Raw genomic sequence first — 24,749 nt, 5'->3', positions numbered from 1 at the left:
TGCTCTCTCTCTTTGACATTTTGTGTTCTCCTTCTCTCTTGGCTGGCCTACTAGGTCTGCCTTGTAATGGAAATCCTTAATATCAGTGGATTAATGGGATTAACATGTGCAATTAAAGGTTAAATTGTTTGTATGCGTAAAAAAATGCAGCACAATTACATCCCTCTGAGGAAATAGTTTTTCTCCAGCTCTAAACATTTGTATTACTATTGCTTCGACTTAAGAGATTAGTGAGTAAGAAAGAAAGTAAGTAACGTTTATTTATATTCCACTTATCATAGACAAAGGGTCATAAAGTGGAGCAGAGTAGTGAGTTAAAACAATTTGGCAATAGCAGGGGCCAAAACATTTCAACAGTTAAATGAGCAAAGTAAAATACACAGTAAAAGATGGAGCCATAAAAAACACAATAAAACAAATAAGACGAATAAATAAGCAAAACAGATGAAAAGCAGGCCATAGAATATGTAATGTAACCAAATGCCGGTGTAAACAAGTATGTTTTAAGATGGATTTTAATGATACTATTGATTATGTATAAATACTGCTGGTATCTCCACCTTGCAATTACAAATGTCAAGGGGCAACACTACCAGTGTGTGCATCTAATGTACTGAGCCCACTTTTACTCAGTTTACCCACCTCAGTGACTCCCTCCTTCACTTTCAGGTGTTCATCCGAATACTGGACAGCAACGACAACCCTCCGGTCTTCTCGCAGCCGGCCTACGACGTCAGCGTCTCAGAGGACGCGCCGGTCGACATGGAGCTGCTGCGGGTCAGAGCGTCGGACGTGGACGAGCGCTCCCGTTTGAGCTTCTCCATCTATGGCAGTGTGGACCCAGTCAGTATGAGACTGTTCCGGGTCAACCCGAGTTCAGGGGTTGTCTACACTGCAGACAGTTTGGACTACGAGGCCAGAACACAGCACATCCTCACTATTATGGTGAGGAAGACGTATAGATGCTCCTCTGTGTGCCTGGTACACACAGAACAATGAAGGTGCCATCTGGAACCGAAAATGGTTCTTCAGAGCGATGCCATAGAAAAAATATTTCTGGTTCCACGAAGAACCTTTCAAACCAGGGTTCTCCATTTCCTTAAATGGTTCTTCAAATAACATATAAAGGTGTCTCAAAGAACCGTAATATTTGTTCTTTAGGGCACCATTTCTGGTTCCACGAAGAACCTTTCAAACCAGGGTTCTTTAAAATAAAATATACACTTTTAGTGAAGAACCATTTCCTGAAGTAGTTCTTCAAATAACCTAAAAGGCGTCTCAAAGAACCTTTAAAAAATGGTTCTTTAAGGAACCATTTTTAAGGAACCTTTTTTGGTTCTACGAAGAACCTTTCAAACCAGGGTTCTTTAAAGAACCATTTCCTGAAATAGTTCTTCCAATAACCTATAAAGGTGCCTCAAAGAACCTTACAATTGTTCTTTAAGGCACCATTTCTGGTTCTACGAAGAACCTTTCAAACCAGGGTTCTTTAAAGAACCATTTCCTTAAAGAGTTCTTCAAATAACATATAAAGATGTCTCAAAGAGTCTTCAAAATATGGTTCTTTAAGGCACCATTTGCAAAATGGTTCTTCGGTGATGGTTCTATGGTTAATAAAACCACAAAGCCTTTTGAAGAACCATTTAAGAACCATTATTTTGCTGTGTGTGGACTGTTGCTTCTGTATGTGTGAATTACCTCTTGTGTGCCTGACTTGTTTCATTTCGGCGGATTCTTTAATTCATGCTTACAACTCTATCCGTATTCATCTCTCATTTCACTTCAGGTCAAGGATCAGGAGTTTCCATTTAACCGTGACCTGGCTCGCATCCTGGTGGCGGTGGAGGACTCCAACGATAACATCCCCTACTTCACCAGCACCGTATATGATGCGGTAGCCTATGAGTCATCCCCCGTGGGCACTTCTGTACTGCAAGTGACGGCCTTAGACAAAGACAACGGGATCAACGGGCAACTCACGTATACTATGGAAGCAGGTGTGGATTTGATTTTTAAGGGCTACCTAATTGGTATCCAAATGTATTTATTCGCATTTCCGAGTTATGTTTTCTGTAACCTTTTCCACTGCTTTCAGGAAACACCGGTGGTGTGTTTGGAATCGATAACGCCACAGGCCTTATCTTCATTGCCAGGGATCTGGACATCGCCTATGTGGGCTCTTACACCCTCACTGTGCGCGTCACAGACAGTGGATTTCCTCCATTAATGGCCACCGCTTCAGCCCGCATCTCCTTAACACTCTCCGACTTTTCCCAACCCAAATTCTCTCAGAATGAGTATCAGGCTGAGGTAAAGAGAGAGAGAGAGAGAGAGAGAGAGAGATGGCGAACTTAAAGGATGGGTGCATGGGGGGAGAGGTGTGGGAAGGTAGAGATGTAGAGATGAATGGAATAAAGAAAGGATGGGAAGGATGGACGGTAAATCTCCAGACAGATATATGTTATATTATAACCGATGTCTTTGCATTGACAGATAATGGAGAACAGCACCATTGGAACGTATGTCACCACTGTTAGTGCCCTCAGTCGTTCAGCACTCGTATACGACATCAGAAGGGGCAACGAGGACCGCTGCTTCTTCATCAACCATCACACTGGTGTAATCAGCACACGTAGACTTCTTGACTTTGAGGTTTGCTTGTGTTTCACCTCGAAAGTGTCTAGTTTGCCAACTTTCAATGTTGACAGAATGATTGACACGTCATTTTACGATAGCACTTTTACTCTCTGCATAATTTTATTTTTGGCAGCAAACGACATCCTACCTTCTGGTGGTGCATGCCTTGAGCATGGCTGGAGTGGAGGCCAGCACCACTGTCATCGTCCAGGTGGGGGATGTAAATGACAGCCCGCCAGTCTTCCAACAAATCAGGTATCGGTGGTCGTCAAAGAGCTTTTTGCACTGACCTTCTCCTCCGCTGTTTGCTGAGCCTCGTCGAGGCCCAACATGCCATTTTCTAGAGTGATTCTAAGTATAGCTTTTATTTTTTTACTGCACTGCCTCTTTTTATCTGAAAAGGTATGTGGGTGCAATCAGCGAGGCGGCTCCGGTCAACAGCGTGGTTCTGGGAGTGGACGGTAACCCGCTGGTCATCCAGGCGACCGACGGAGACCGCAATCACAACGCCTTGTTGGTATTCCAGATTGTCGACGCGACCGCTCGCACGTTTTTTAGCGTGGACTCTGGGACTGGATCAATTCGGTAGGTGAAACCAGACCAACTGTAACGATGTCCGATTCACATGCCTACGAACTGATGTATCTCGTACTCTCCGATCTTCTTATTTCATGTTTCTTACATTTCAGAACAATTGCCAGTCTGGACTATGAGGCCTTCTCAGAGTTCCTCTTCCGGGTTCATGTTAGAGACAGCGGTCAGCCTCCGCAGAGTGCCGACACCCCGGCAGAGGTCGTTATAAAGGTAAGTAACTGCCATACGAATCCTCTTTCACTGCTTCATGAACCATTCTTGAGTCGATTTGATTCTTGAATTTCATTTATTGACAATATTTTCACTTTGGATACGATGTCATAGGTGATCAACATCAATGACTCACCTCCGAGGATGTCACAGGATACTTACGAGACAGTCCTCCTCCTGCCGACCTACGTGGGCGTCGAGGTCCTTACAGTTGAGGCTTTTGACCCCGATATGACCTCCGACCTCACCCTCAACCCTGACAAGTCCATCACCTCAAAGCTGGCCTACTCTCTGGTGGACAGCAATGTGGAGCACTTCTCTGTGGAGCGCGACACCGGAGTTGTGACTGTGATCAATCAAAACCTCAGCAAAGACCGTTACCGCTTTACCGTGAAGGTAAGTGATTGACGACAGGTGTTCAGCGGACATATCAATTCAGTTACTTGTCAAGCTTAGATCAACAGCATGCAGTTGATTGGCTTACAATACCCTTTTCAGTGCAGGGTCAGATGTAGAATTGTGGACACAAAGCTCTTAGGTTTTTCGTGTCTTGGCTAGTGGACGCAGGGTGTTCTGCTCAGGCAGAGAAGTAATCTCCAGGTATAAAGTGCCCCAAGGTTGTTGTGATGTTTGCTGTGAAAGGAAAGGGCAATGCATAAAAAAAGTCTTATTGAATTACACGTGAACACCCCAGCATCACATCCTCCTGCATTGGCCTGTTGTAAGTAAGCTTAGTGCCGAGGGCCCCATCGAGGCACTCTTACCCTCCTGCGTGTGTTTGTTTCTTTTTCTTTTTCTTTAATTTTAATTTTATTATAAGACAAAAGACAATACATAGACATAACACCTAGAGGACAATAAACAATGCAGACGACAAAACAATGGACATAACATCCTAAAGTCAGAGTATTTGTGAAAAAAACAAAACAAAAAAACAACAAAAAACAAACACAAAACAAAAATAATAATAATAATAATTAGAAGGAGAAGAAGAAAGAAAGACAAATGCATGTGTTCATGTGTATATGTGTGTGCGTGTGTTTGTTTCTAAAAGGTGTGGGACGGACGTTTCTCCGGCACGGCAACGGTCACAGTGCTCGTCCGAGAAGCGATGGACAGCGGCCTCCTCTTCACCTTCCCGGTCTATTCCGCCTCCGTCCGAGAAAACGTCCCCGATGTTACTTTAGTGGCCGTCGTCAACACCGTCGGCCACCGCCTCAACGAACCGCTGAAGTACGCCCTGCTGAACCCCAGCGGACGCTTCACCATCCGGCCGACCTGCGGGGCGGTGCTCACCACCGGCGTGCCCTTTGACCGGGAGGATAAGGAGAGTTACGAGTTAGTGGTGGAGGTCAGCAGAGAGGATGAGATACTGAGGGTGGCGAGAGTGACCGTGCAAGTTCAGGTGGGTCTCTCTTTCTTTTTTTACTTTCTTCACTCCCTTTTGGATTTTACCACAAAAATAATGGTTCTTTCTCCAGGTGGAGGATGTGAACGACAACGCTCCAGAGTTTGTGAACCTCCCCTACTACGCTGCAGTGCAGGTGGAAGCACAGCCAGGATCGGCTATTTTCAGGGTCTCAGCCATTGATCGGGACGACGGTCTGAATGGAGAAGTGATGTATAGCCTCAAGGACCAGCATAGAAACTTCCTGGTAATTTGACACTTTCCTACTAGGGTCTTCTTTTTTTTTAAATATATTTATTTTGATTTTACAAATTAACAAGACAGGACATTAAGGATACAATACAAAGTGAAAAGAGAAATAAAAGGGTAAAGAACAACAAAAAACAGACACAAAATAAATAAATACAAAAAATAAATGAATACTAGGGTCTTCTAACTGGGCTCTCCATATGAAAATGGATTTATAGATCCTTGTGTTACAAACATGTATGTTTACATGTCATGCAGGTGGACCCTTTGACAGGAGAGCTGACCTTACAGAGGGCCTTTGAGGCCGACTTATCCAACGCAGAGTACAAGGTGGTCGTCGTGGCCACCGATAGCGGCGTCCCGCCTCTGTCCAACGAGGTGGAGCTGCCCGTTACCGTGGTGAATAAAGCCATGCCGGTGTTCGACAAGCCCTTCTACGGCGTCGCCGTCAGAGAGGACGTGGCCGTCGCCACCTCCGTCCTGTGTATCAACGCCGCCAGTCCCGAAGGCCGGAGCGTCATCTTCGCCATCACGGACAGAGACCCCGCCCTCCAATTTGACATTGGCTTCGACACGGGAACCATCAGTGTGATTTACAAGTTGGACTATGAGACCACGCAGTACTACCGGTTGACGGTGAAGGCGACGGATACTCTGTCCGGAGCACGGTCCGAGGTTGACGTGGACATTGTCGTGCTGGACGTGAACGATAACCCGCCACTGTTTCAGAACACTTCCTACTCCGCCGTGCTCACTGAGAACTCCATGATCGGAACAACCGTGTTGCAGGTGTGTGTCTGTGTGTGTGTGTGTGTGTGTGTGTGTGTGTGTGTGTGTGTGTGTGAGTCCATTGTGGACACTTAAGACTCTCTTCAGGAGTCGTGCAGCAGCACATGAATATTAGATGCCAAATCATTTACTTATAGTGGGATATTTCCCACTGGAAGCTCTTAACCTTTAGCGAATAATCCACCCGTGCTGTAGGATTCCAAGACGCCAAATTATTGAGTCATCAAAATATGTTGATTGTCGTATTTTACCATATTGTTGAATTTTGGCAACAATCACGAATGCAATCTAAGATTATCAGAGGACATGAATGTTTGTCATTCCTTAATACACACACGCATGTTCCCAGTGGTATTGCAATATTGATCTCCACATAGAGAATGCATTGTAAATACATGTTTCGTCATCACTCAGTATGATGATTTCACTAAATTAGCCTTTCTTTAGCCGTTTCTGTTAAAGTGAGGAAATCCTAATTGTGTCTCGTGTAACTGCAATTCAAAACAATTGATCAAACCAACTTACTCCCTTTAGCTCAACATGAATATCACATTATTTAAACTAGAATGGGCACTTGGTAGAGCGCATACCTTCACATATCACAAGATTGGGCATTGTCTTATGATCATTTTGGCATTAGTTGCATGCCAATTGGATCAAAATTGACCGTGCTATGGTAAAAAGAAGATTTTGACCTATCCATGACCTTGACCTTGACCTTTGACCCGATTGATCCCAAAATCTAATCAAATGATCCCCGGATAATAACCAATCATCCCACCAAATTTCATGCGATTCAAGAAGATGTTGACCTTTTCTTGACCTTGACCTTTGACCCGATCGATCCCAACATCTAATCAAATGGTCCCCGGATAATAACCAATCATCCCACCAAATTTCATGTGATTCGGTTTAAAACTTTTTTTTGTTATGCGAATAACACGCATACAAATAAATAAATAAATACACGGCGATCAAAACATAACCTTCCGCATTTTCAATGCGAAGGTAATAAATAAATAAATAAATACACGGCGATCAAAACATAACCTTCCGCATTTTCAATGCGAAGGTAATAAATAAATAAATAAATACACGGCGATCAAAACATAACCTTCCGCATTTTCAATGCGAAGGTAATTATTCATACCGGACAATGTGTTGCTGTGGTTTAAAATTAGCAAAACACAGAACTTTATTCCCTCTTTTTTTCCATGTGGTCTCAGTGTGTGTCGCTACAGTGTATCCGACCATATTCTGAATAATGCACAAGTGAGTTCAAAGTGTACTGTTACTCTCTCCCTGTAGGTGTTTGCCCAGGACCAAGATTCAGAGAAGAACGCCCTGGTCAGTTACCAGATCCTATCCGACATCTACAACAGCACCAACTACTTCCACATCGACAGCAAGAGCGGCTTGGTATTCACGGCACGCCTCCTCGACTATGAGCTCATCCAACGCCACGACTTCACCGTCAGAGCGACGGACAGCGGAGACCCGGCCCTCGGTAGCGATGTCAGCGTCACGGTGGCGGTCTCTGACACCAACGACAACCCGCCTAATTTCAGCCACGCGCTGTACGAGGCCTTTGTCAGCGAGCTGGCGCCCCGAGGGCACTTTGTGACTTGCGTTCAGGCGTCGGATGCCGACATCTGTGACGCTCGTAGGCTGAGGTAAAAAAAGAAGCTGAATGATGTTGTGGGTGTTTTCTCTGTAAATTGAAGACTAAACACTTTCAGTTCACTATGTTTAGAAAAGCTTATTTATAGGCAAATATTCCATTTGTCTTTTTCTCACGCACAAGCGACACAAGTGGATATTTTCCATTCTCCAGCAGCGTCTGATTGAAATATTATAAGGCCGACATGAACGCCATTACACTTTTTTTCTTCTTCTTTCAGATACTGTATTCTCTCTGGGAATGAGAAAATGACTTTTATGATGGAGCCAGATACAGGGGTGCTCAGTCTGTCTAACAAGAGGAGACAAGGCATGAAACTCTCCTATCAACTCAATGTGTCTGTGTCAGATGGAGTCTTCACCAACACTGCTCAGGTGAGACAACTTACAATTTAGTTAGATCAACATATTTGCTCTTTTTTTATTTATTTTTTACGGAGCGAGCCAAATAACCTTTTATAGCAACCCATCACTCCAAATTAATCACAAACACTCCCAGCTTTCCACGGCGGCTGTTTACGTGTGGCTGCTCTGCAGTTGGAGGTTAATGCGTGTCCATGTCATATTTGATCTACTGTGAGAATGAGCTGCCAACTGGAAAACATTTTCACATCTGTCTTGCAGCGGTAATTACAAGTGGGCTCTGGTAGCCAACATCTGTGGGTAGTCTATCATATGTCACAGCAATAAGATGACACCCCTATTCTTCTGCTGACATGATGTGAACACAGCGAGTGTTCACAGCTGTATCAATCACCATTTGGTCTCAGGCCTTGTCTGACGCTCTTACTTTTTGCTTTTCCAATGTTGATGCGATCATGTTTGACAAATCAGCCGTTGATGATTTTCTTTTTATGACGGCTTCAACAAAATGTCAGCAGACATGAGGATGTTGTACGCAATGTGGATTATAATGATGATGATGGTGATACCCAGGTGGTTGTACGTGTCCTGGGAGCCAACCTGTACAGCCCAGTGTTCAGCCAGAGGTTCTACCTGGCTGAAATCCAGGAGAATGCCCCTCCGGGGTCAAAGGTCATTCAGGTAAAGTTATCCATCTTACTGCTCACTCAGTATTGTTTTCATCACGACCTTTGAAGAGGAAACTGCCCTCCATGGGAGATGTGGTTGAACCTTGCAATGACCATTCTGACGTTATTTTCCCGAATCTCTATCCGGACCTCTAGGTTCGTGCAACCGATGAAGACTCTGGGCTGTTTGGCCAGATCACCTACTCCTTCATCAACGACCTTGGGAAAACTCAGTTCAGCATCGATGCAGATGGAGCCATATCCACCGCTAAGAAATTAGACAGGGAAAATTCTCTTAACAAGGACATGGCGCTGACCATTATGGCCCTGGATGGTGGAGGTATTATTGTTGACACTGACCAGACTGTAAAACGGATGAAAGCAATCTTCTCATCAGCCAATATAAGACAATATAAGTCCTACATCTAAATCTGACATTAATTCACGAGTGGTCAGCGTTCTGGCACTGCAGGTGTCGCCTGTATTCGATCGCTTTTTTCTATAATAAAATACACTGAGAATTCATGAATATTTAAGCGTATTCGCATTACATTTCGACATCCAGAATTACAGTGAATAAAACAGTGCAATCATGCAAATGATGACCGTATTAAAAACAACGTACAGAAAAAGAAAAAAAAAGCTTACGCAGACATTTATGTTTACCTTCGCATTGAAAATGTGGAAGGTTATGTTTTGATCGCCGTGTTTTTATTTATTTATTTGTATGCGTGTTATTCGCTTAAGTAAAAAAGTGTTAAACCGAATCGCATGAAATTCGGTGGGATGATTGATTATTATCCGGGGACCATTTGATTAGATTTTGGGAACGATCGGGTCAAAGGTCATGGTCAAGGTCATGAAAAGGTCAACATCTTCTTTTTACCATCAATTTATATCCAATTGGCATTCAACTAATACCAAAATGTTCATAACTCAATGCCCAATCTTGTGATATGCGAAGGTATGCGCTCTACCGAGTGCCCATTCTCGTTTATATATTTATTTGTATGCGTGTTACTCGCCGAAAACAAAAAGTATTAAACCGAATCGTATGAAATTTGGTGGGATGATTGGTTATTATCCGGGGACCATTTGATTAGATTTTAGGATCGATCGGGTCAAAGGTCAAGGTCATGCAAATGTCAACATCTTCTTGAATCGCATGAAATTTGGTGGGATGATTGTTTATTCTCCGGGGGCCATTTGATTAGATTTTAGAATCAATCGGGTCAAAGGTCAAGGTCATGCAAAGGTCAAAATCTTCTTTTTACCATAGCACGGTCAATTTGTATCCAATTGGCATGCAACTAATGCCAACATGTTCATAATTCAATGCCCAATCTTGTGATATGCGAAGGTATGCGCTCTACCGAGTGCCCATTCTAGTTATTACTGTTTTTTTCTCTCCAGGCCGTGCATCGTTTTGCACAGTTCGAGTGGTTCTGGTTGACGCCAATGACAACGCGCCTCGGTTCAGAGCCGTCGAGTACCGCATGAGCATCAAAGCAAATGTTGCCAAAGGGTCCCTGGTCACACAGATCCAAGCCACCGACGCTGACGCCGGCTCGAATGGGAGGATCACCTACTCCCTTTACAGCGAGGCACGCCTCTCACTGGTGGATGTGCTGGAGGTCAGTACCTTTTGCTCTTTAATTTTATACTTTATGTTTCTGTCGCTGTTTTCTTACTTGTAATAGAGCTGCACACATATTCTCAGATCACTCAAGGAAAAAAAAACCAAAGCCTAACCAGATCCATAAATGTATTAAAACTCATAATTGATGCTGTAACCCTGATTTTACAGTTAAGCGATGCTCTCTGACACGCTCCCCGTTCCATTGGATTAACAGCCATCTGTTACTGCAATTATACATTTTTTGCTCATCAAATCAAAATCACGCTACATTAAGATTGATGCCTCGGTCAGCGTCGGCCGTTCCGAAGGGAGCATGATGACAAGCCTTTGAGTAAATAAACAACGACGACTGTTGTCTAAAAGGCTAATGTAATATGAATGAATATAAAGTAGGGAGAAGCAGCATATTGATATTAATAGATACCGAGAGGACGCTCAAATGACACAGAAGATAAAACATAATCCGAACCAGTTCAAGCCATCGAGAGAAAAAAAAGAGGGTGAGACATTCAGAACCTGTTGGCTGAAACAAAGTTGACTTCAGGCTTACGGATTTATCGTCTCTAAAGTGGATTTAAAGTAACATTATGCAACAATTGTACCTTAAAATAACAGCTTGAAAAAAATGGTGCCGCTACAATGACTTTTAATATGGCGATTTGCGGCTCCGCCATTGCCATCGGGGGTCTGTGGGGAAATAACTCCGCTATGTAGGATTCTGGAGCCGCCCGATCCGGGGCGGATGTACTTCGACCTGCTTTCTGGCAGTGATTACGCAATGTCATATAGTGCCAGTCCACGCTCGCAGCTACAGTATAAGAGCGAAGCAAGCAAAGTCTCTTGTAATGAATTACACGTTCCAATGTAAATTATGAATATGTAGCTTTTTGGTGTTGTCAACAATATTGTCTTCGATCACACGTACTCCACATTCAAACATTTAGAAAACAACGTATATCGGCTGAAAACGCCATCGGTATTTCATCTAAACTAAATGTTGTCATTCTTTTGGTCATGTTAGCATTCATCTCCGATATCACAATGAATAAAACTATGCAGTCATATTTATGTAAAATCTTTGAATATTCTTACCTTATCGGTTGACATCATTTCTTGGTTTCTGACTTCGTCTGGTCATCAATACAAGTGTATGCGAGGCTGCATCTATCGTCACTGGGTATTTACGACACTGAAGTAAACGTTAAAAACTGAAGGGGGCGCTAAAAGGGAAAAACTCCATGATGGGGCTTTAAATGGCGTTGTGATTCCGCCGGTGGTCAGGTGGAGCCCGACAGCGGCTGGATGACGACCAAGAGCGCCGTGGACCACCTCCAGGGGACCGTGCTGTCCTTCTTCGTCAAAGCCACGGACTGCGGCTCTCCCGCCAAACACTCCCTGGTGTCCGCCTTCATCCACGTGGTCCCGGCGGACGCTTTCGTCCCCTCCTTCAGTCAGCCTCAGTACTCCTTCACCGTCCCGGAGGACACGGCGGTGGGAACGGCCCTGGGGTCCGTGCACATGGCCCCGGGACAGACGGGCTCCTTCAGTGCGGTCGGAGGGGAGACGCTCGACAGCAACCAGGGAGGGAGCTTCCTGGTGGAGAGGGAGACGGGCGTGATCCGGCTGGTCAAGCCGCTGGACTACGAGCTCATCGGCAGCTTCCGCTTCAAGGTCGCCGCGACAACCAGACGAGACCTCATCGAGTCCGTGTCCACTGTGGACCTGGAGGTGAAGGTCGGTGATGGCCTTATCTCACTGTTCTTTTTCAATTTGACTTTAATTTAATTTGGCCTTTATTTGTAGCCCTATAAATGCAATAAAATAGATGAATCACAATTGCTTGTTTTAGTGAACACACATGGCCCGGACATAAATACGATCACGGATGTTTTAGCACTGATAAGTATGGAAGCCCCACATACTATGACTTACTCTCTCATAATTATGACTTAGCATCTCATAGTTATGAGATACTATCTCATAATTTCGACTTACTATCTCATAATTAAGACTTGGTATCTCATTAATATGATTTTCTATCTCATACTTATGACTTAGCATCTCATTAATATGACTTTCTATCTCATAATTATGACTTAGCATCTCATTAATATGACTTTCTATCTCATAATTATGACTTAGCATCTCATTAATATGACTTTCTATCTCATAATTATGACTTAGCATCTCAATAATATGACTTTCTATCTCATAATTATGACTTAGCATCTCATTAATATGACTTTATATCTCATACTTATGACTTAGCATCTCATTAATATGACTTTCTATCTCATAATTATGATTTAGCATCTCATTAATATGACTGTCTATCATAATTATGACTTAGCATCTCATTAATATGACTTACTTTCTTATAATTATGACTTAGCATCTCATTAATATGACTTACTTTCTTATAATTATGACTTAGCATCTCATTAATATGACTTTATATCTTATAATTATGACTTAGCATCTCATTAATATGACTTTCTATCTCATAATTATGACTTAGCATCTCATTAATATGACTTTTTATCATAATTATGACTTAGCATCTTATTAATATGACTTACTTTCTTATAATTATGAATTAGCATCTCATTAATATGAATTTCTATCATAATTATGACTTAGGATCTCATTAATATGACTTACTTTCTTATAATTATGATTTAGCATCTCATAATTATGACTTAGCATCTCATAATTTCAATTTACTATCGCATGACTTACAGGATCTTAATCCTAATTGTTTCTCACAGAGGTGGAAATGAGCTTCCGTAGCTAAGAGCAAGGCACGTTTCTTAAACATGAGCGCAAGTACAATTGTCGCATTTCGTTAAAGCTTTTGCTGCAGTTGATTAAAAAAGTGTGATGCAATTTAAATAATAATGTCATTTATTGCAATTTGAAATGTCATATTCATACAAACGAGTGGATTCTATTCTATTCTATTCAGTTTTTCAGTATAATTTAGACTTTGTTGGACTGACTCAGTGAAGACGTGTCCCTTTGCAGGTCCTCGACGTGAACGACAACAAGCCAGCGTTCGAGACCAACGCCTACGTAGCCACGCTGATGGAGGGGATGCCGATAGGGACTCGAGTGATCCAAGTGCGCGCGCTTGATCCAGACCGGGGCTCTAATGGTCAGGTGTGTGACAGCTGGGTTCAGCTGAGTACCGTCTTTTGGGGGTTTGGCTCTTCAGTTTGTTGTGTAGACGCTTTCAAAAAGCTACTATTCAATTCCACTTCAGTTCAATTCAGTTTATTTTGTGTAGCCCAATATCAGAAATTACGATTTTGCCTTAGAGGGCTTCACAATCTGTACACATACGACATCCCAGAGTACACTTACGACATCTCGGACCTTTGACCTCACATCGGATCAGGAAAAACTCCCAAAAATACAGGAAAAAAAAACCTTTTACAGGGGAAAAAAAGTGAAGAAACCTTCAGGAGAGCAACAGAGGAGGATCCCTCTCCAGGATGGACAGGAGAATAAATGTCATGTGTCGAGAATGAACAGCATTTCTACATGTATGTTTGTATGAAATGTACAGGTGACATACAGCCTTGGATCTCTGCTCACCTACAACACGGACTCGACCAAAGACGCCGGCTCCTTCGGCGGCCTCACCACCACGGGTTCTGCCTTCGCCATCGACAGTAAAACGGGCTGGATCACCACCGTGAGCCCGATGGACCACGAGGCCTGCTCCAGCTACAGCTTCGAAGTGGTGGCCTCTGACCTGGGGGAGTTCAAGTCGCTGTCCTCCACCACCGTGGTGACCATCACCGTGTCGGACGTCAACGACAACCCGCCGCGGTTCGAGAGGGAGCTGTACCGGGGCGCCGCGAAGGAGAGCGATCCTCTCGGCGGGGTGGTGGCCGTTCTAAAAACCACAGATGGAGACGGCACGGATCAAAACCGTCTCGTCAACTTTTACATAACTGGTGAGGAAAATGAAATAGAATGGTGAGAAAATATAACTCAACCCATTCTGCTGCGGTAATTGCACCTCATGCGGTGAGATGAGGTGGCGTTCCTTATAAATCATTCTCTGGCCTAACAGGGTTGCTATTATTAAAGGTCAACTATTTTAATTAATTTCAACTTAAATGTCAAACATTTATTTTGAGTGTTTCCTTTTTATTTTTAGATTTATAAGGTATGCATGATGACAACAATTTTTTTAAAGCAAGGCAGAGAAGACCTGTGTATTCACATTGTTATTTCTTAATATAGGTAAAAGAAAAATGCTTCATAACAAAGTATTGTTTTTTTGATATATTGTTCAAAAGAGCCAACCAGCACTCGGAACTTATTTAAAAACATTTTTATTTACATTTATTTTAACCCCAAAAAACTTATTGAGATTAAAAAAAACTCCTTTACAAGAGTGTCCTGGCCAAGACAAGCAGTAGCATATTAAATAAACTTTCAGACATACAACATAAAACATTGACAGACAAGAAAGAAATAAAAATATATATAGATTTTTTAGATCACAGCATGAGTAAAACCGAAACTAAGACTCAAGTCATTATATCCCAGTTCACACAGGTGCACATACCTCAGTCAAAAAACGTCAACAACCAGATGAACGTTCCTCCAACTCTTTCAATCTATTTTTAAAAACACAGAAATACACCGGCTCCCGTAGACCCAAATCAGTCTGCAGCAAATTCCAAGCCGCAGGAGCGGCAAACCTAAAAAAACCTTGTTCCCATTTCGAGAAGGTCTTATGCTTTAAATCATTCTCCCAAAGTATGTGAAGTTAGTAAATTAGATGGATTTGCAAAAATAAGAAGAAGACAAACTCACACATGACTTTGCGAGGTCACTCACTTTTTTTAAAGAAGGCAATCACAACAATTGCGAGAACTCTCCAGCAGAACTGTCACCTTGAGACTGAGCTCGATGTTTTTTATTCACATGACACTATCTTACGACTCAGGATGATCTATTTTGGCCTTGTGTTCTGGCATTTAAAAACCCCTGATATGGCCTAATGGAAGTGTTCAAATAAAAGGTCAATTTATTTTAACTTTCAAAGGCCATCGCTGCTAAACCACCAGTCTGGTTCACGCCATGATGACATTTGTTTGTTAATTAGTGTGTGTGTGTGTGTGTGGAAGGTGGGGAGGTGATGCTTCCTCTTCCCCGTGAATCAATGAGACTTCTATTTCGTTTCTGTTGTGTCCAATCCGTGTTCAACTCTGTCTTGGCTTCGTAATCCTCGTAACTGTTTCATTTTCCAGGGGGAAACCCGCGGGGCATGTTTGGCCTGGCTCTGGTTCAGGGGGAGTGGAAGGTGTACGTGAGCGGTCTGCTGGATCGGGAGCAGCAGGACTGGTACCTGCTCAACATCACGGCCAGCGACGGCCTGTACGTCGCTCACACCGCGGTGGAAGTCACCGTCATCGACGCCAACGACAACAGTCCCATCTGCAACCAGGTCAGGGACACAGGCCAACTGAGATGGGTTAAGAATGAAAAAATGTGCTTAGCAAACAAATAAGGAGCTGACTGGAATATAGAATGATGATCTATTATTTCTCCAGTTTATAATTCATGATAGACTAATTGTTTGTGTCCAGGATAACCACATTCCACTTCAAGTTTCGTCTAAAAATAGAAACAGCAGATCCCTTTTGATTAAATGAAAGGATATAAATGAAAGGATATAACAGTCAATGCCTAGTAAATGTTGGTGAAAGGGTAAAAAAATAAAATAATTGTGATTTATCATATCGTGCAAAAACGGAGGGCAACAAACAGCAACTGCACATTTGTCAATACTGTTATAATGTTTACAGCTGTAGAATATTGATTCTCTGTTCTACAGTCAACCAAAGTGCAAACTCAGTATGGATTGATTCAAATTATTATTATTATAATAATAATGCATTTCATTTTTATCGCACTCTTCCTTCAAAGAATCTCAGAGTGCCACACATATAGTGAAAACAAATAAAACCGATTAAAGCAGAGTTAAAGCAACCCATAAAAAAATAAAAATAAGAATGTAATAGCTGACAATAAATTAACTCAAGGTAAAAAATGCCTTCCTGAATAAAAAGGTTTTTAGGCCAGTCTTAAAAGAGTTCAGTGTCTGAAATTATACATATCCGTCAACTATATTTCAGGGAATGTTCTGTAATTTGAGAATAACTGGGTTTTATATAGCTTTTATATAGCAAATATCTATATTTTAGAGGTATTTGTTGTAATTATGGCCAGGGTTTATAATGCATTGATTATAAACCAAAGACATCATTACAACAAATACCGCTACCAACTAAGGTCTTGTGTTACATTTGGACTGGACCTCATCGTGTATGATTAGATCTTTTTAAAATACCCAGAAAATAATGGTCCTAAAATTAAATAAATAACACTTTGCTCAATGTGCCAAGTTCTACCTCGTAACTTTAAGACGTGAACTAAAATGAGTGTTACTGCTCTATAAAGGGAAGATACATGGGCTGCACAATGTTCTGGGTAAATCCATCTTCACTTAGTAATACTGTTGCCATTCTGACATTTCACATAATTAGTTGATGGCTTTTCTTTCTCCCTCTAAACTCTTTAAAATCCTTAAAATTCCATCCTTTGTTCAGAGACAAGTAGCTACTCAGTGGTTAGTCTAGCGAGGAACAGCATCAAATCTCTCAAAAGACAACGACTCACACACAATACTGTACTGTAACATGGTTATCAGGTTTTTTTATTTTTTTTTAAATGCTTATAGTATTAGTAGAAGTAGAAGTTGAAGTCATGTTAGTACCTGTTTATCTCGTAGTAGCAATCGAAGCAATAGCATCAGTGGAAGTATCAATTATAGCTTATATATATATATACAGGATTGTCTCAGAAAATTAGAATATTGTGATGAAGTTCTTTATTTTCTGTAATGCAATTAAAAAAACAAAAATGTCATGCATTCTGGATTCATTACAAATCAACTGAAATATTGCAAGCCTTTTATTCTTTTAATATTGCTGATTATGGCTTACAGCTTAAGAAAACTCAAATATCCTATCTCTAAATATTAGAATATCATGAAAAAGTATACTAGTAGGGTATTAAACAAATCACTTGAATTGTCTAATTAACTCGAAACACCTGCAAGGGTTTCCTGAGCCTTGACAAACACTCAGCTGTTATAAATCTTTTTTTTTACTTGGTCTGAGGAAATATTAAAATTTTATGAGATAGGATTTTAGAGTTTTCTTAAGCTGTAAGCCATAATCAGCAATATTAAAAGAATAAAAGGCTTGCAATATTTCAGTTGATTTGTAATGAATCCAGAATGCATGACATTTTTGTTTTTTTAATTGCATTACAGAAAATAAAGAACTTTATCACAATATTCTAATTTTCTGAGACAGTCCTGTATAGTCAAAATACTGCAACATCTGCTACTACAGGAAATATTATAGATTTTTATATTGGTCATATTATTATTAATATTGGTGGTAGCCAAAGTAGTGCCAATAGTCAGCTTCAAGCAGTATTTTCAGCAATTGCGCCAGTAATTGTTTGATGACCATTATTTGATTCGTCTTAGAGATGCAACTCACGCGTATTAATTATTTTCATCCTCAATTAATCCCGCCGCTTAAATGATTATAAATCACAATCGTCAGATTTTCTGTTGATTCAATTATCGGTTAATTGACGTGTCTTTTCCGCTCTAAGTATGCAGCACAAAAGCAGCAGGGCTTGATGTACTGCAGTAGTTTTCCCCGTGGTGCTGGTCCGTCATCGGTGGAGTAGTGAGGTCACAACGTTATTTTCCAGAGGCAAAGTGAAGGCGGGGTCAGAAAAGGGCATTAAACTCATTTGTGCTCTTTCTATCGCCAGGTGTAATGGATGCAGCGCCCCAACAGTCGAATGAGCTTTGTGATGTGTGCAGCATAACTTTTAGTTTGTAGTTTGACTTTGTTCTTGTGTATATCTGTGTGTGTGCTGTGCCAGGCGGTGTATAGTGCCTCTTTTCCTGAGGACATTCCCACTAACAAGGGCATTCTGACGGTGGGTGCAACAGATGCCGACTCGGGCTCCAGCGCCGAGATCCAATATTCACTGTTTGGCATCGGGGTGGAAGACTTCTACATGGACGCAAACACTGGTACGTTCAAGTATTATTGTCCGTTAGGTTTTTTTGTACGATCAAATCAACATTCAATCCAATTCATTTTATTTTATATAGCCCAATATAACAAATTCAGAATTTGCCTCAGAGGCCTTTACAATCTGTACACATACGACATCCCTGACCTTTGACCTGACATCGGATCAGGAAAAACTGTCATGATCCAGAGTTTTTGTGTCTTATTTTGAAGTCCCTGCACTTCCTGTCCCTGATTGTTTCCTCCTGTGTGATTGCTAGCCCCGCCCTCATTGTGTCCACCTGTGTCTCGTTCCCCTGTGTCCAATCACCTGCATCTTCCCCGTGTATCTAAACCCTGTTTGTCTTGTTCTCCAGTGTTGGTTCGTACTGTTTCGTTTGTGTCTGTAAAGGGATTTTGTAGCCAGAGAGAGATTGGACCCAAATGCCAACAACGTTTAGACAGAAGATTTAATCCTTTACGGGAACGAGACACAGGTGTACACAATGAGGGCGGGGCTAGCAATCACACAGGTGGAAACAATCAGGGACAGGAAGTGCAGGGAAACAGAGGACACGAGAGACAGGGACTTCAAAATAAGACACAGAAACTCCGGATCATGACAAAAACTCCACAAAAAATAGAAAAAAACCTTTCACAGGGGGAAGAAACCCTCAGGAGAGCCACAGAGGAGGATCCCTCTCCAGCATGGGCAGAAGAATAGATGTCCAGCTTGACAGATAAAACATCCTTTCTCCAGCTTTATACCCCGTCTCTATTTGTCGTTGTAAGGCGAGCTGCGTACGTCCACAGTCATGGACCGAGAAAAGACGGCCGCCTACAAACTCATCGCCCAGGCGACCGATGGAGGAGGCCTGTTCTGCCGCTCTGATATTTCTCTCAAAGTGTCGGACGTGAATGACAACGCCCCGTCTTTCTCCTCCACTCATTACCTGGCCAGTGTGTATGAGAATGCCGCCCCCAAGGCTTTGCTTACCCGGTTGCAAGCCAGTGACCCTGATGAAGGTGAGTCCACGTGATGTCATAAGTAACATGTCACTTAGAATGTCACAATGTCACTAATCTGCTGAGTTGTCCTCGAGAAACTATTTTAGAAAATAATTATTCTCACCGAAGAGATATCCAACATCTGTTTAAGGAAAAGAGACACAAGATCAACATGTATGTGATGATGTCATACAAAAAAAAGATGTTTTGTTGTTTTCTCTTCTCTCTCCAGGTCTTAATCGTACAGTAGTCTATTCTTTAGTGGATTCACTCAACGGATTATTTTCCATTGACCCGGTATCTGGGATGGTAATTTTGGAAAAATCTCTGGACAGAGAGATCCGAGACTCCTATCGTGTGCAGGTCCTGGCCACGGATCGAGTTGGGCAGCAGGGGGCGCTCTCCTCACAGGTCGGTGTCACTCAATCGCAGTTGTATTTGTTTGACATGCGATCTATGTCTGCTAAACTTAACTATTATGATTAAGTATTATTCCCCAAAAAATGGAAATAATCTCTAGCTGGAAAAAACTGTACTTGTGAACTCTCCAACAATTATATTATAGGTTATATAATCATTGTTTTCTAAGTAATTAAATCAGATGCGGAGCAATAAAGACCAATTACATAACAAATACATATTCATTGCGTACCTATTATTTCAAAATACACAAATGGATATTATTTTGTGAGTAAACCATTTACCACAATCATACAATTCTAATTTACTAATTATGAGGCGCATAAATCAGCTACGGGGTCATCTATCTCGGGGATGTGCAATCTGTATTTCTTTCCATACACATGACTAAGGAAATTCAATGAATAAAAAAAAAAGATGTTGTTTACTGAAGAGATCAGATAAAGAACCTATTAGATTTCATCAAGATTGGGCCGTGCAGGGATGGGAAAGACGGGGAAGGTGATAGTCGTAAACAAAGAGGCGACGCAGCAAAGCACTCGCGAGGTTTCTCTTTTCTTTGCTGCCTTTTGAGACAGAACAAGCCATATGCTGAATATAAATGTTAGGTGAAAGTGAGGTTATTGTGTAGCAGGTGGCCTTATTACCACTGCTAATACCAAAAATAAAAAATAGTTTTCGCTGTAATGGCAATCGTAGTGACGGTGGTGATTTCAGGAGTTGGAGTCGTCTCTGCACCGGGCTCATTAATATAATAGCAGTAATACTTTGGCGTCCCACTTGCAGTAAGTGGCACTGGGATTAAGTCTTCTCCTCTATTAATTACAGTACCATATGCTGCTTGTGGATGCCAGGAAAGACGAGCAGGGCAAATATGATGAAGGTCTTATGACGGCGAGACTAATGCAGTTAGAAAGCAGCTGGTCCTGTCATCCATCTCAGCACTTTTCCATTGAACCAAGACCAGCCAATTCATATTTCTAAAGTTAACCATCTGAAGAAACACACACACACACACACACGGACACGGGCACAGGTTATAATCAAAAGACACTTTATTATAAGCTAATATAACTTTGTTTTTCGCACCTCCCTCGAAAAAAAAGCAAAAACAAAATGTCCGTACCAGAGAAAGAGTTAAGACGGGAGCAAAGCAGATAATGGAGATGGTGTCTCCCTCAGGTCGATCTGACCGTCATGGTGCTGGATGTGAACGACAACGCCCCCGTCTTCCAGAGGAGTAACTATGCCGTCACCGTCCCCGAGGATGTAGCCGCGGGAACCGAGGTGCTGCGAGTGTCGGCGACCAGCGCTGACATCGGACCCAACGCCGAGATCACCTACGAAATCCGGTCGGGCAACGAGTTAGGAAAGTTCACCGTAGATAAAAACCTGGGTGAGCAGAGGTCCTTGAATGTCTTAACTTCGTCTTGAATTGAATCCGATACGAATGCCGTACTATGTGTGCGTTTCAGGCTCTATTTCTGTGGCTGATGATTTGGACTTTGAGGCGTGTAAGGACTTCTACCTCACCGTTGAGGCCCGGGACGGCGGGACTCCTCCCCTCAGCACGGCCACGACGGTGACCGTTGAACTCATGGACGTCAACGACAACGCTCCGGCCTTCAGTCAGGGCGTCTACAACGTGCTGGTCAGCGAGGATGCCTCTTTCGGGCAGACCATCACAAGGGTAACATTCCATTTCTTACGCCATCTTTATATTTTATTGTTCTAATATAAACCTTTTAGTTTTTTCCTTTAACTTTTCCTGTGGTTTTTTTCTTCTTCTTCTTCTAGGTCTTGGCAGAAGACCTGGACAGCCAGGTGAACGGGCGAATCACCTACTCTATCTTGAAAGGCGACCGCAGCAACCACTTCTGGATCGACCCCGTTACGGGACTGCTCAAAGTCAATAAGCGGCTCGACAGAGAACTCGTAAGGAATGCATCCATAAGTACAATATCTCACCAACAATCCATAGTCATTTTCCGGTTCGTGAGCACGGGAAATACGAAGCCCGCCGGCTCGAGGTCAACGCTCAGTGAACGTCTCGTATAATGCAAGCGTACCGGTCACATTGTCTGATGGATACAGATGTTATGGCACTCCTCCCCCCACCCCTCCTGCTCCAGGTATCCAGGTACACTTTGTCGGTGCAGGCGTTTGACAGCGGCTCCCCCGCCATGTCCTCCACTGTCACCCTCAACATCGACATATCCGACGTCAACGACAACCCTCCCGTCTTCACTCCTCCCAACTCCAGCGCCGTTATTCAGGTAACGGTCTCCGTGCGTTTTGCATCATTCGCGTGTTTTTTTTTTCCCCGTGTGAAGAGTCATCTCATCCCCCCCCTCCTCCTCCTCCTCCTCCTCCTGTACTTCCAGCTAAACCAAGCCGCCGGCGCCACCTTGCTGACGCTGTCAATCAGCGATAACGACTCCCCTAGAAACGGCCCTCCCTTTGAGTTCTCCATCGTGTCAGGAAATGAGAGAAATTTCTTCGCTCTGGACCCGACTGGAACTCTGAGGTCCAACCGCGTGTTTGGCCCTGAAGCCCCCAGAGAGTTCACTCTTGAAATCCAGGTGAGCAACGGCGTTTTTAGTTGAACCACCTATGTGTATGCAGGAAAACCTTGACGGATAAACACAGCATGGACACAGAAAAATAATGGTTCTTAAATGGTTCTTTAAAAGGCTTTGTGGTTCTATGACGAACCATCAACTACTGAAGAACCATTTTGGAAATGGTGCCTTAAAGAACTATTATTTATTTTTTAAACTTTTTATTTAGCATTTTCCACAAACAGATTAATCCTTGACATCGAGAAAATATATATATATATATATCTACAACAAAATAAAATCAGCACACAACCAAATCCATCCATGTCCACATACACACCCGCCCAACATTCCCACCCATCCCCTCCCACATGTTTGTACTTCTACCTCCACCCTCCAAGAGTAGGACCCAATGAGGAGGGAGGGAAGGACCAAACAATCAAACTAAATACAACCAAATGATAAGCATTAAATACAAAACGAAATAACTAAAGAAAGGTAAAATAAAATAAATAAAAACATTTTGTAAGGTTCTTTGAGACATCTTTATAGTCTCTTTGAAGAAACTATTAAAGGAAATGGCTCTTTAAAAAACCCTGGTTTGAAAGGTTCTTCGTGGAACCAGAAATGGTGCCTAAAAGAACCATTTGTTTGAGGTTCTTTGAGACACTTTTATTGGTTCTTTAAAGAACCCTGGTTTGAAAGGTTCTTCGTGGAACCAGAAATGGTGCCTAAAAGAACCATTTGTTTGAGGTTCTTTGAGACACTTTTATTGGTTCTTTGAAGAACTATGAAATGGTTCTTTAAAGAACCCTGGGTTGAAAGGTTCTTTGTGGAAACAAAACGGGTTCTTCAATGGCATCACTCTGAAGAACCATTTTTAGTTCAAGGTGGCACCTGCATTCTTCTGTGTGTGGTTACACACATTCAGCATGAGGAGCCGCCCAGTACACTCGGACTATTCCAGTCTTGGGTTTTAAAGTGGCCTTATATAAACACGATTTATAGTTATACACTTTTCATATTGACAATGCAATGCATTTTTTTCAGTTCTACATTATTAGTTACTTTATTTGTATTGTTTGGTTATATGGTGTAAACCTTGTAAAATCACCTTCTTATTACTATCTTAATGCTACAACCATCTTTTCACTTGTTTTCCTCTGTAAGAAATTCTACCCAAATGCACCCGGCAGTAATTATTTATTTTGAGTTAATGAATATTTTACTCTATTTTTTTGTTTTGTCTCTCAGGCAAGTGACTCCGGTACGCCGAGCCTTACCTCTTCCTCCTGGATATTTATGAGAGTTATTGGGAACAGTCAGTACAAACCCACCGTCTCCCCACTGGAAATCTTCATCGTCATGGCAACGGACACCTTCCCGGGAGGCCTGATTGGTCAGATCTACGCAACCGACCGAGACCCCAGCGACGTGCTTTCGTTTACCCAGAAGCCTCAGCCCATGTTTAAGATAAACAGACAGGATGGCACCATTGTGGCTCTGCCGGGCCTGGAACCTGGCAGGTACACACCAAACAGACACACACGCACACACACACACACACACACACACACACACACAACTAAAAAACTACCTGTTGATGTGTAAACCAAAACGTTTGTCCGATCACAACGCAGTTCTCTCGCTCTCTCAGGTACCAAATGAATGCCACGGTGAGCGACGGCCGTTTCGCCGTGATAGCCGACGTGTCCGTGCACGTGGAACAGGTGACGGATGAGCTGCTGCGTAGCGCCCTGACCTTACGCTTCAACTCCCTGTCCCCGGAAGACCTGCTCGGTCGCTACCTGAACCAGATCAAACTAACGTTGCGGGGACTAGCCGGCTGGAATTGGTCACCGGGACAACAGGATCCCCTCCACATACTCGGCGTGCAGCCAGTGGCGGGGACATCCGACGTGAGCTTGCTTCTCGCCATGGAGATGCCGGAGACGTCCGGCGGCGGCGGGATGGGTGGGATCTACTCCCGGGAGGAGTTGTCCTCAAAGCTGGAGGAAGCTGCAGCGAGGGGGCGTGTCCGAGGGGTCCTCGCCGGGGCGGCGGTGGTGAGCAACGCGTGTTCTGGGGATCTGGAGTGTGGGGACAGGGTGTGCGAACAGAGGCTGGTGATGGAGGGGGACTCGCCCGTCACGTACAGCACAGAGAGGGTCAGCTCGGTGGCACCGAGGTTCAGCCCGACGGAGACCTGCACCTGCCCCGGTGAGCACCGCACTCATTGACGCACAGCTCGCACTGATAGATAGATAGATAGATATATACTTTATTAATCCCCAAGGGGAAATTTGTCGTCACAGTAGCAGCACCAATAAACTAAACGCACGAGAATAAAATATAAAATATAAAAAACAGGGATGAAAGATATAGATGTATACAAGT

The 24,749-nt window shown here is 42.8% G+C and overlaps 1 protein-coding gene across 1 annotated transcript in view; it reads left to right on the top strand.

Moving 5' to 3' along the window:
- Window positions 1-24,749, top strand: part of LOC130191992 (protocadherin Fat 3) — a 98,399-nt gene that overhangs the window by 40,554 nt on the left and 33,096 nt on the right. The window contains exons 12-41 of the mRNA XM_056411804.1: window positions 670-945; window positions 1,787-1,997; window positions 2,096-2,310; window positions 2,494-2,652; window positions 2,771-2,892; window positions 3,040-3,222; window positions 3,327-3,441; window positions 3,556-3,837; window positions 4,496-4,846; window positions 4,923-5,096; window positions 5,357-5,887; window positions 7,196-7,560; window positions 7,789-7,942; window positions 8,504-8,611; window positions 8,755-8,938; window positions 10,012-10,232; window positions 11,519-11,971; window positions 13,262-13,396; window positions 13,806-14,199; window positions 15,508-15,704; window positions 18,230-18,383; window positions 19,156-19,389; window positions 19,604-19,782; window positions 20,974-21,187; window positions 21,267-21,481; window positions 21,589-21,726; window positions 21,924-22,067; window positions 22,176-22,373; window positions 23,607-23,878; window positions 24,010-24,572. Of these exons, the coding sequence (XP_056267779.1) occupies window positions 670-945; window positions 1,787-1,997; window positions 2,096-2,310; window positions 2,494-2,652; window positions 2,771-2,892; window positions 3,040-3,222; window positions 3,327-3,441; window positions 3,556-3,837; window positions 4,496-4,846; window positions 4,923-5,096; window positions 5,357-5,887; window positions 7,196-7,560; window positions 7,789-7,942; window positions 8,504-8,611; window positions 8,755-8,938; window positions 10,012-10,232; window positions 11,519-11,971; window positions 13,262-13,396; window positions 13,806-14,199; window positions 15,508-15,704; window positions 18,230-18,383; window positions 19,156-19,389; window positions 19,604-19,782; window positions 20,974-21,187; window positions 21,267-21,481; window positions 21,589-21,726; window positions 21,924-22,067; window positions 22,176-22,373; window positions 23,607-23,878; window positions 24,010-24,572 (7,141 nt within the window). The remainder of the gene's footprint in view (window positions 1-669; window positions 946-1,786; window positions 1,998-2,095; window positions 2,311-2,493; window positions 2,653-2,770; window positions 2,893-3,039; window positions 3,223-3,326; window positions 3,442-3,555; window positions 3,838-4,495; window positions 4,847-4,922; window positions 5,097-5,356; window positions 5,888-7,195; window positions 7,561-7,788; window positions 7,943-8,503; window positions 8,612-8,754; window positions 8,939-10,011; window positions 10,233-11,518; window positions 11,972-13,261; window positions 13,397-13,805; window positions 14,200-15,507; window positions 15,705-18,229; window positions 18,384-19,155; window positions 19,390-19,603; window positions 19,783-20,973; window positions 21,188-21,266; window positions 21,482-21,588; window positions 21,727-21,923; window positions 22,068-22,175; window positions 22,374-23,606; window positions 23,879-24,009; window positions 24,573-24,749) is intronic.

The sequence above is a fragment of the Pseudoliparis swirei genome, chromosome 3 (assembly GCF_029220125.1).
Source record: "Pseudoliparis swirei isolate HS2019 ecotype Mariana Trench chromosome 3, NWPU_hadal_v1, whole genome shotgun sequence".
In the NCBI taxonomy this organism is placed as follows: Eukaryota; Metazoa; Chordata; class Actinopteri; order Perciformes; family Liparidae; genus Pseudoliparis; species Pseudoliparis swirei.
This window is presented reverse-complemented; position numbering and strand designations above follow the sequence as displayed.